Here is a 13,062-nt window from a genome sequence, read left to right on the forward strand (position 1 = left end):
AATATTAGTTATTACTAAGACATTTAAATTATTTAAATTTGTACCGGTAATCACAGGCTTAGCTGATGGTTCGTAAAGTAAATTAGAAGTTAACGGAGTACATAAAATTTCAATCGAAGGCAATTCATAACCATTTTGAATCATTTTTCATCGCAGCTAAGAACCCTACAACGTTTGGCATTAGCGTGCATTATGTTTTTCTTATTTTCCTCATTATTTTCCTTATTTTCCTTATTCCTTTTCTTACGAAGACGATAATCTCTACATTTCTCTGCATTAGTTTTAGGCATATTGAAAACTTAAACAGAAATTTATATATATACTGATCCTGGTCAATAAGAAAGCTGCAAGAGATTATAGTTTAATTATAACTTTAAAATTAAAATAATTAAAATAATTAAAATAAAGTAAATAAATTTTCAACAATATAATAATAAATAATTAAATTTAAACTATAGATAAATGTGAACGCTAATTCTTTATTTTTGTATTGTTGCTAAGGAAAATAGTTGAAGATCTACGTCTAATCAACACTATTGTATTATTAATTTAAATCGCAACTTGTTCAGCAACTTTCTGAACGATTTTCTGGCCAATCTTTAGTGAATCTGAAAACTTTGTCCACACAACTTTTACTTTTTTCATCTTTATTGTATTCAATATGAAATAACTACGATTATCTTGAATGCCAATGTATACTCTACATTTGTAAATAAAATAAAATATAACTTTAATAAGAACTTTAATAAAATAAAGATATTAAATACAATTTAAATAAAATACAGTTATTAAAAAAATTATTAGAATAAAACAACAAATAAGAAAAAAGAATAACACTTGGTTAAATCAATACAAAGTATAATACTATATTGGCTCGTCAGGAAATTCCTTGTACCGTAAAAGCTCTTATAGACAAATAGGCCAGTCAACGCGGGCCTAACTTCCAGATTCTTAGGCAAACGTGTGTATCTTTGTCCTAAGGGTAAGTTGACGACGCTGAATCGAATGGTGCTAATATTATTTAAATTTGATCCCGAGGTTTTGAGAAAAGGGTAAAAAGGGTAAAAAATAGTCTTATCTTAGAATCTAGGCATTTAATCGAAAAAAGTTTCAAACAAAAGTGTAGAGAATTGAAAAATACTAAAAAAATGTTCTATGAGTTATCTTCGTATTTCCAAAATAAGCGAATAAAATTGGATTAAAGATGGGAAAAAATTTTAAGAGTGGGAGAAAGCAAGCTTATCCCTCCGTCGCGTTTTACACGCGAGCGAGCTAGTATGCGTGCGAGCGTCCGTGTGCACTAATACACAAACGAAGGATCTTCGGCAATCTTCGGGACTCTCGGTCTTGAATGAAAGTGCGAGTGAGAGAACAAACCAATACTTCTCTCTTTTTATTTATCATGCGATAACGAGTATTATTGTCCTTGGCCATCGATTGTTGAGCGTTCTGATATTTCTCTTTTTATATTTTTTCATTCGGTAGACAGAATTTTACGTCTTGGCCATCGAGCGTCGAGCGTTTTGTATATCTATATATCGGCGTATAAGCGCGGCATTTTTAAATCGAATCTTGATGCTTATGGCACGCCGTTTCTTTATTTATTGTCAAAATAATGAACCTTGAGTAAAAAAAAAATAATTAATTTAACAGAAACTATTATTATTTAGTTGAGAGTAAAAATAATTAATTAATTTTGTGTCTCGCCATAAAATTAATTAGAATAATTAATTAATATTAATTTTTTGACTCACAAACATTTATTTGTATATCAAATTGAATACGTATTCTTTGTAAGACGAAATTTAAAATTTAAATATTTTCTTAATAAATTTTGTATTTTATAACTTTTAAATTACTGACTTTTTTGTCATTATTTTTGATACATTGAGTGCCTCACGAATTCTAAGGAAATCCTCGTCAGGCTACGATAATCACTTAGTATTGAAAAAGAAGTATTACTTCAAAACAATCATAATAAATTCACATTGCACAATACGCTTTAATTTTTTTATGCTACACTCTCTATATTTTTATAATTACACATTACCTATCACAATGATTATATATATTATTATTTATAATTTTTATTATTATTATTATTATTATTATTATTATTATTATTATTATTATTATTATTATTATTATTATTATTATTATTATTATTAATTTTACTTGTAATTTTAATTTTCTTAGTTGATTTTTTAAATAATGTTATTATTATTACAATTAGTATTATTATTATAAATTTTATTTTTACATAGAATATAGATGATAAAAACTTGTTCCTCTTCACTGCTTGATGATCGAAAATATTTTCTAATGTAAAAAGATTATTTTTTTTATTATTATATTTTTGTTCTCATTTATTTATTGAAGTTATTTAATTTTATATATATATATTTATATAATATTATATTATATTATATATATTTCCCTTTTAGCCCTTCAGTTCTTTAATGACCTTATCTCAAAATTCCTTTTTCAATTTACAATTCTTTAGATAACTCACTGCTAAAGTCTCTACAGTTTAAACAAAATCGGACAAGATTCTACATTAGAAAGAAAATAAAGGAAAATATTACAAAATTGCTTTAATAATTATAAAACTTTTACCATAAAAAAGAACCAACTATTATAAGTATACCATTCGTGCACTATTATCTATAATATCTACCTACCTTAAGATGTACGTTAAACTCCGACATTAAAAGCGTTTCTTTTGTGAATTGAAAAACGTTTAATTTATAAAAAACAAATAAGAAATATATTGATATGTGAATTTATAGAATAAAAGAATATCAAAAGATTCATATTTTCATTTGAAGAAGCATTTTAGAAGAAGAATAAAAGGAGAAGAAATAAATGGACATAAGATAATTGTTGTGAGAAAAAAGAAAGTTTCTTAAAAAAATAGCAATGCTTTTCTACACGACTGTTACTTTGTTTACCTTACATTAACCATTTGAGCGATTTATGGTTCTCCGTTTATAATTTTTTGTGGAAGTATAATAAATTCGTTGAGCTATATTGATTCTTTGCAAGGTACTGTTTCGATAAAAACTAATAATGTTAATGAAGAGAGGGTACTAAACTTGGAAGAGCAAATTTGTAAAATTTACGTTAGGAAGAGATTTAAATTAGCAATGTATCTGAAGCAGCCGGTAAATATACATTTTTCTTTTAATTTTTTAATTTTAAAAATTGTCTTACGTACAGAAATATTCTAATTTTTTTTACTCTTGAAAAAAGTTACAGATATTTATAATAACCTGGCAACTTTGTACAATTTATTCATATATTTGTGTACGTCTATAAATACTACAAGGCTATGTAGAAGAAGTTTAAAATAAAAATGGCAATCTATTAAAAGCTAGTTGCAGATAAATGAATTACATAGAATTTTCACTTGAATAAAATAATTTTTTATTTAGATTTAGATTGTATTTATTAGTTTTTTGTCGACTTGTTTAGTCATGGTGAATACATGTTCCTAAAAATCTTTTTTTTTAAATTAATAAAAAAGATAATCTTGTGTTTTTATATTTTAATAGAGATCATTTAAAATAATTAAACTTTTTACACAATTAAATTTTTAAATAGAAATTACAGTGAGTATAAAGAAAGGTTTTTTTTGACTGTTAAAAGATGTTATTCCTTAAATTATGATTTAACATTTAATCTAATTGAAGTTTAGGTCGAATATTTTACAGAAATTTTTTATTATAATATTCTTCGAAATAAATAAATTGCTATAAATATTTTTATAAATAAATTACATTATTTAGGAACAGTAGATTTACAAAATAATTAGAAAATATGTTTAAAGAATACTACAAAACTTATAAACTTTCTAGTTTTTTTAATTTCACTGTTTCAATAAATAATAAAGATAGGAAGTTTATTATAATAATAAATGAATTGAAATATATATATATATATATATGAGCTGATATATTTATAAAGGTTATTAAAAATAATGTGATGAAATATCTGATAGAAAATAATTAAAATACAATTTTAAAAATAGAGATATTTTTTTATTTTCGCGGGTTTCTAAAACCAATCAAATACATTACCTAAAGTAGTGTACAAATTTTTATTATAACGAGTTATTACAAAAAATGAAAACTTAGCATTATGTTTTTATATTTTTTTATAAAATTTGTAAAAAAAAAATCCAGGTAAATAATTTATGCATTTAAAAAAATAATAAATTATTTTAAAAATATTATATAAAATCTTACCATTAAGCTAAAAATTATTTTAGAGATACTAGCATATTAATAATTTTGTTTCAGGAACTTGATTTTAGTGATACTACTAAAGTTATAGATTTGAATAAACATACATTAAATTGCGCAGGAATTTGGCCAGAAAGCATTCATGAACCAATCTTCATTTTTTTCTCTACTTATTTGGCCATTCATTGTACTTTAGCTATTTTCGACATTACTGATCATATATTAGATATGGAATACGTTATAAGTAGCATTACAGAGAACATGTTTAATTTGATGACCCTCTTAAAAATATGTATATGCAGACTGAAAAGAAACTCATTAGCAGAATTTTTAAAAGATATTAAGATTGATGTTACTCCAGAAAGATACAAAACACCAGAGGAGAAAACTGCTTTTCTAGCTTATAACAATTTTAGTTTAAAGCTTGTTAAAATCTCAATGATTTTGGGCATCATCGCTGCAACAATGTACTACGTCATAGTGTTAATTCCTAATGTGAAAATGGGTAAATGTTCTTATATACTTTTATTAGCTAAAATTTTAATTGTATGCTTTTTTTTACTATAAATTCTTTAAAATTTGTATTTCCTTTTGTTTTTTTATGTGGTAAACTACATATGAGGCTTTCCATACACACATAATATTCTGTTAAAATTTTGATTTTTAATTTCACTTAAATTTACTTATTTTTACTGCTTAAGTTGCTCATTGGATTTTAATTTTAGATTTTAGAAGCTTTCTCCAAATGCTTTTACTTTTACGTGTTTTTGTAATAGTGTCTTCTTTAATTCATTTTTCTAAAATTTAATCAAAAAAATTTTAAAACAATTAATTTTTTTTTGCTAATTTTTTTTATTTTTTGTTTACAAATTTCGTTACATTGATCGTATTTATTTATTTTTTGAAAAATATTCCAAAAATAACTTTCATAAATTTAAGGTGTTTGCCCTGAAGGCGAAAAGAGTAAAAAGGGTACAAAATTTTTAAAGTTAAAAAATAAGTAGTAACGGAATTATTTAAAATTCAAACCAAGAATTGTAAAGTGCTCGGCGTTCATCTCATTTCTATTTTATTTTATTTCCTTAACATACACACATCAGTTTTATTTTTTATTTCTTACTGCTAAAAGGGAGTCCATTTATTTAATAGAAAAGATCATGCAAAAATATATCCCAGGTTACAGAGAATTTTCAACTATCTTCTTTTGCCAAATACGTTTACAAAACAAAACAAAATGAAATATATATTAAATATAAAATATTATAAAATTAGACGCACCACTATGTCAAATACATAAAAACATATTCGTTAGAGGGTTGATCCGTATGCCCTGGATAAATCCATGGATAGAGCAATTGCCCTGAAAGCGAAAGATCCATAATTAAAATTCTAGTCTAGTCAGTCAAGTAACTAGATTTTTGCATAAATTTTACAATATATTTAAGATTTTTATAAAGAAGCAAAAATGTGTTCAATATAATCTCATAATCATAGTCATTTTCTTTTCTTATCGATAGTATTTACATGAAAATATTGTAAACTCTAATGTCTTCTTCGCAGAGATTCTATTTAAATTATTATGCAAATACAATGAAGCTTCAGTTACGAGGAATAATCTAGGCCATAATTGGTTAAAAGTTTCCTATAATAATCTTGTATTAGTAAAAAGCAAATATTATACTACCCCTAAAAAATATTTATTCATAGTAATATTATACTGATTCTTTCAGCTATAGTGTAAAATTATTTTACAGGAAAGACAACAAAATAATTTTACCAACGAGTAGTATGGTTCGACAATATTATCATCTATAAATATTTTTCAAGACCCTGCCAAAGTTTATTTACACTTGGAAAGAAAAAAAATTATAAATTTCCTTTCGAATAATTTGAAAAGGAATGCAATCCGGTCATTAAAAATTAAAAAATCAAATCAGAAACACATTCTCTTTAAGAGTTCTTTTCGTGTGAAAAATGTATTGCTAAACCTTTAACAAGGTAATGAAAGACATTATTGTTCATCAGCCGCGATCAATTCACCGATTGGTACGGATATGTTTATATTTTGCTATTAATCTCTTATCACAGTGTCTATATACATTTAATAGATAGAATATGGTCTTTAGACTGTCGTTAAATTTGAAATCTTTTAACTCGGTTAAGTCAATGGATATAATCCTTTCGCATATCCGGAACAAGAATATGCAAACATTCATGCCATTGCCGTGGCAAATAGCTACTGGATTCAGGCATCCAACTACACCATATAGCAGGAAAATACCAAGAGAAGAGGATGACAACAATATTAATAATAATGAAATGGAACGAGTTTTACTAACAGCAAATATGTACTCAATACTTAGAGTGTGCACGGAAGCAGATGCACCTGTTTCTGTGAATGGACAGTTACCAAAAGCGACTGCATCTCCTCTTATATATATAGATGAGATTATTGATATTAAATCGCTAAAGAAATTTTTAGATGTAGTCATGCAAAAAAAGTTACATTCTTAAGATTAGCAATATTCAGGTTCGTGTCCTGCCAGCTGATCATGTGTCTTATAAAAGGATGGTGAGAATTTTGACTCAATGGACGTTTATTTTCACATATATCAATTAAAAAAGGAACGGTTGATATATGTTGTCTTTCGCAACATTCATAATTCTAAAGATTTGAATTCCCTAAAGGACGAATTTTAAAAGCTTTAGCATGAAGTTGTAGACATAAATAATATAAGACACAGGGTACCATACAACTCGCTACCAATGTTCTATATTGACGTGAAACAGAAATAAAATAAGAACACAGTATATAATATGGACACACTATACAATAAAATAGCCAATATCCCTAAAAATTATGCCTAAAAAAGAAAGAAATAGTTAAATACAAAGGGTGCAAAACGTGCAAATAAACTCAGAGTTATTGCAACCGCACATACTAGTGTGTCAAATGTGCAGGTCAAAACTAAACAGCTGATTGCAAAATATCCATACAGATTTTACCAACTTGTATTCTATTTTATCGGCCTCCATACCGTGAACTACAAAGGATGTCCTCGCTATGAAGAGCAGTTTAAGGAAACGCTCCTAAAATCAAGGCTTAGGAAAAATCATAATATTTAGATAAACTTAAAAGCAAACCAGGTAGGGAAAAACTAAAATCACACAAATCCACTAGTTTCTTATAGTCAAGCAACAAAGAGAAATAATCACTAGTCAAATAATCCTAGCCTTGAGAAATCCAAAAACAAATATTCAAGCAATTGTACAGGTACTTCTGAAATTTTAAGGAAATTATTAGGTGTACAAATAAATATCCGTTGTTTTAATGTAGATAGCGCGGCTCGGAGTTTCCGTTAACTTTCGTAGATGATATCCTGCTTAAAAATTAGTTTGGACGTTTAAGAAAAACATAACCTATAAATATTATTGATTTCATATTGGTAGAATATAATTTTTTTTAGTTGAAAATGTCCAAATTTTATCCAAATAAGCGTCATTTGCGAGAAATATTAGTTTACTTCTTTAATATAAAGAAATCTGCTGCTGAGGCGCATCGATTGCTCGTAAAAGCATATGGTGAGACTGCTTTGAGTGAGAGAACGTGTCGTAAAAGGTTTCAAAAGTTTATAAACGGTGATTTCGACGTAGAAAACAAAGATCGCAGTGGAAGGCCAAAAATTTACGAGGATGCAGAATTGGAGGAAATATTGGAGGAAGATTAATCTCAAACACAAAAAGAACTTGCTGTAACATCAGAAGTCACTCAGCAAGCAGTCTCACATCGTTTAAAATCATTAGGAATGATTAATAAACAAGGAAATTGGGTTCCGTACGAATTAAAGCCGAGAGATATTGAACGCCGATTATGCTTAAGTGAAATACTGCTTGCTAGACATAAAAAAAAGGGTTTTTTACATCGTATCATCACTGGTGACGAGAAATGGATACATTATGATAATCCAAAAAGAAGAAAATCATGGGGATTACCAAGCCATGCGTCAACATCAACAGCAAAACCGAATATTCACGGAAAAAAACTCATGCTGTATATTTGGTGGGATCAGCTAGGTGTAGTGTATTATGAGTTGCTTAATCCGAGCGAAACAATCACCGGAGCCCTCTATCGAACACAATAAATGAGATTGAGCCGATCTCTGAAGGAAAAATGCCCTCAATACACGAGAAAATATATATATATTGGCAAACAGATATCGAAAAAATCCCAGATTTTCTCTTTTTTTACATAATTAAAACTATATCTTCTAGATGTATAAAAGTACGCTCTTCATATGACCTTTCTTCTGACCATTTTTCAATCATAGCAACGGCAAGCACAACAATTGTTGAGAATAAACTTTAAGCTCTATGTGCAATAAGTTTACAAACAAGGATCATTTACGGGAGACATTCAGTACTGCTACTAAAGCCGCAAAACCATTGGAAACATACGACGATTTAGACGTTTGAAAAAATTTCCTAACAAATAATATCATAAATAGAGTTTACACCTCTACACCTAGTCCTAAATATAAGAAAAACAACGAGAACTCTGAATATATTAAAAATAAACCGGTGTGTGTACTTATGTACGCACGTAAGAAGTTATACTTCTTTGGCGTACCAAAACGAAAATAACCTCAATAACCTCAAAAATAACTTCAAAAAAATAATTATAATCTTATTTATTTATAGATGAGGAAGGAGGAAGGTTTGATAAAAATAAGAAATAAAATAAGAAATAAGAAATAAAAAAATTGATAAAATAGTAAACTTTGAGGTAAATTTTCTTCGCCAGGTGCAATACGTAAATATTGTACTTCATCACACATTAATGTCTTTGTGTGCGCTGTAAGACTCTCTTCTACAGGAATGTGTTCGCTGAAATCATTTTATTCAACTTTGCCGTGAATTTAATTATCATTAAAAAATATAATAAATATATAAGAAAGAATATAAAAAATATCATAATATAGATATCAGTCCACATTAAATAGCAGTGAGATATATTGAATTACTTTATGCATCAACGGCCATGGCGCGGATACAGTATTAGTTCTCGCTCGATCATTTCAGTAAAGCGATATTTACTAATCAGTACGATTAGTATTCGGATGGGTGACTAGCTTGAGAGAAAATGGGGAAGAAGAAGAGAAGACAACTTCACGCCGTAAACTTAAAATCACTTTGCCGCGCGTCGTAAATACCGACAAACTCCATGGTGTCGTTTTTACAGGCGGTCGGAAAAAAATCACTCCCTAATACATTTTCCCCAACGCGCCAAAAGAATTATAACTTCAATAATCCAAAAAAGAAAGTTTAGAAGAAGCTGGCAAGTTAACAGAAAACCAGCTGACAAACATAAATTAAATAAAGCAACGAAAATTTTAAGAAACAATCTTAAGAACTTAAAAAATAAAGGCCTACAGACCTTCTTAGTAAATTAAAATCACACAGCAAACCTTAACTATTCACTTTGGAAAGCAACAAGGCGATTCGTACGTCCAATACAAGTCATTCCGCCAATTCGACAACAACAAAGTTGATAGGTAATAATACCAATAGATAAAGTATATCTCTATGCCCTTTACCTGGCTTAAGTATTCAAATCATCCCCATCTTCTGCATCTAACGAGAAAGAAGAGATCAGGAGTTTTCTCTGCTCACCTTTCCAGCTGTCACCACAATTTAGATCCTTTTCCTTGACACAGGTCAAAGAAGCAAGCGCAGCTTACATAAATCCAAGAAAGAAGCTTTTGATCTAATCAGCGGGAAAATGATTAAAAATTTGCCGAAGAAAGGAATTACATCAATAGTTTTTATATTTAATGCAATTCTACGTCTAGAATACTTTCCTACAACCTGGAAAATAGCAATGATAACGCTTATTCACTAACCAGGGACTAATCATCAATTCCGATATCGAAAACACCATGCAATAATTAAGCAAATTCAACGTATCATTAGAAAGATATCACAAGATCTAGATTGGAAATAAAACTGTTCAACGTTATTCCTGGATATTAGGAAAGCCTTCGACTAAGTGTGGCACACAGGACTGATATAGAAACCGAAAAAATTTTTTTACATCTTTTCTATCTGATTCTTAAGTCCTACCTCACAAACAGAAAATTAATAATCAAATATCAAAGCCAACTAACCACATCCTAGCTAATCTTATCCTATGTTCCACAAGGCAGTGGACTCGGGCCTTTACTGTACGCTATCTCCTCAACAGATTTACCAACATGTGACGTGATAACTACAGCTACAATTGCGGACGATACAGCTCTGTTAGCATCTGACAACAATCCTCAAAATTCGACTGACATTCTACAACGTACCCTAGATACTCTAGAAAGATGGTCATAAAAGTTGCACATCAATATAAACGAAAATAAATCAGCGCATGAAAAATTTGCCCTGCCTAAGCGCACATGTCCTTCCGTTGCTACTAATGGGGCAGAAATACCAATGAAATATTCGATTTAATACTTTGGAATGATACTAGTTATTAGATTGACGTGGAAACAACATATGCTATCAAAAAAAAACTACTTAAAGGAAAAAGTAAGAGATATGTATTTGCTAATTAGTAGAAAATCTAAGTTAAGACTCAAGAGCAAGCTTGCTATCTATAAACCAATCCTAAAACTGGTATGGACCCAGGGAACTTTGGGATACTAGTGGTAACTCAAACATAGAAGTCTTACAGAGATTCCAATCAAAAACCCAGCGTTGCATCTCCAATGGCCCCTGATACATAAGCAATTAAAGAATCCATAAAGATCTAAGAATGCCTACAGTAAAAGCAGAAATTGCAAACTTATTCGAACGCTACAACATTCGTTTATCTAAACACCTAAATCCGCAACCAAATAATTTGCTGAAAATCTTGAATCTAACTCGTAGGTTGAAAAGATTCTACCTTACGGATGATGCAATGAGATTCACTTAACATCTAACAACGGTAATTAGTAATAGCAACATATATTTACGCTTATCATTGTAATGTTTTCTTTATAAACAATTAATGTCAATGTATCACGTCGTCTTATAATATTTATAAGTTTTTCTTAGTATTGATTGTAAATTCATATAATTATAGTAAAAAAAAAAAATTATCCTACATAATTTAATAAACAACTGTAAAGTTTATGTATAGTATGTGAAAAAATTTTATATGATTAAAGTAGCGGTAACAAGTTATTACTTGTAACTCCACTGAAGTTAGAAAAAAGTATCAGAAAATAAACACGGATATAAGTACATATTTACGTATGTAATAAGTTATACTTCTTTGCTGTAAAAAAACAATATAAAAAATAATTTAATTTAAAAAATTCTTGCGCTTAATAAACACTCAGTATTCAATGGTAATATAAAATCTTTACAATATTATGAATGTGAATTAAGCAGACAGCAGACACATTTAAAAAAAAAATACTTATATTAAAAACGAATTTTTAAATTGTTAATCAAGCACATGTTTAGAAGCAATGTTATTTTAATAAAAAATTTTTTTAAATTACTTTACGTTTGTCAATATCAATTTTTTAAAACTTATTTGAAAAATACACAACTTAGTTTTATTTAATGATATAAAAATACTTTAAAGAAGATTTAAAAAAAATTGTATCACTAATTTTCACAAACAATCAATGTTTTTGAAGGTTTTCACAGTTAATTATTATCAATTACGATCGTACGTAATAATTAATTAAACATAAATAAAAAATATATGCGGTCAGATCCCACGCGGTAAAATTGAAACCATCAGAAAACTAAACTTTGAGAGAATAAGACGAATGTTTAAATCTTATTCTACATATACTAAGTAACTTAATATACAGACTCCACCAAGTTTTGAATTTCAAAAAATGACACTACTTGCTTATGGTAACTTTATTATGAAGTAAATGCTTTGGTTACAATTTATTATTACATCTTTGAAATAAAGCGTCAATTACTACTTTAGATTTTTTTGTCGATTCTATGCGACTGCTGCACATTTTTAAATTAATGGAACTTAAAGGAACTTAAGGAGCTTAAATAATGAGAATGCAGTATCTTATTCAAAATTCATATTAAAATTTCCACTATAAGCTATTAAAATTTTATCGTAATCTTTTTCAGAATTCGTGATAGTTCTGGTGTAACTAGATCAATCTTGGGGACTAATTAAAGTTTAAAATGTCTACTCTTACTTCAGTGTCGTTTCTTCTGTTCGTCGAGTTTTGAATCACGACGATTCTAAAGAAGTTTTCGCTTCAAAAATCCTTGTAAAGGAAATATTATTAATAAAAATGTATTTATTTTAAATGTTTCCCAAATATTAACTCAGAAAGCTTCACTTTTTCTAGCTCTGTTTACTAACAAGGAGACAATCAAATTGACCTCTCCATCATTTTTTTTGAATTTTGCACACTTGTAGAAATCTATGATAATATTATTTGTTAATTTAAATATTGCGTATATATATAGCTGTTTGCGAAAAAAAACTTAAATTGAAATTTTACTTATATACATATTTCTTTAGCTGTAGTAGTGTAGTAGTCTATAATACAAAAGACTTAAACGATGAGGGGACATAAGACATTAAAGAACTATTAAAAAAATCAATTAAAAATACTAAAATTAAAACAACAATAATAATGCCAAGAATTTCTTGTTTAAAACAAAAACGCAACAAATAACAACAATGCTACAACTATTAACAAATATTCTATTTAATAACAAGTAATGGATACACTAGCAAAAATAGCGGCTTAAAACAGCAATGGATTACATCAACGAATTCAAGAGACCAAAGAAT

The 13,062-nt window shown here is 28.0% G+C and overlaps 1 protein-coding gene across 1 annotated transcript; it reads left to right on the forward strand.

The window, feature by feature from the left end:
• Window positions 1–3,146: 3,146 nt before the first annotated feature.
• LOC122521758 lies at window positions 3,147–10,619 on the forward strand. Its single transcript, XM_043642512.1, has 3 exons — window positions 3,147–3,164; window positions 4,302–4,749; window positions 10,444–10,619. The coding sequence occupies exons 1-3, from the start codon at window positions 3,147–3,149 to the stop codon at window positions 10,617–10,619; spliced, it is 642 nt and encodes a 213-aa protein (XP_043498447.1).
• The last annotated feature ends 2,443 nt before the right edge of the window (window positions 10,620–13,062 follow it).

Source organism: Polistes fuscatus, unplaced genomic scaffold (genome assembly GCF_010416935.1).
Source record: "Polistes fuscatus isolate 324 unplaced genomic scaffold, CU_Pfus_HIC Scaffold47, whole genome shotgun sequence".
Classification (NCBI taxonomy): Eukaryota; Metazoa; Arthropoda; class Insecta; order Hymenoptera; family Vespidae; genus Polistes; species Polistes fuscatus.

What these genes read in the sequence shown, in the direction of transcription:
- LOC122521758 (XM_043642512.1), top strand. An exon ending in AATTCCTAATGTGAAAATGG is followed by an intron (nt 4,750 to 10,443) that starts GTAAATGTTCTT and finishes ATGTTCCACAAG; the next exon opens with GCAGTGGACTCGGGCCTTTA.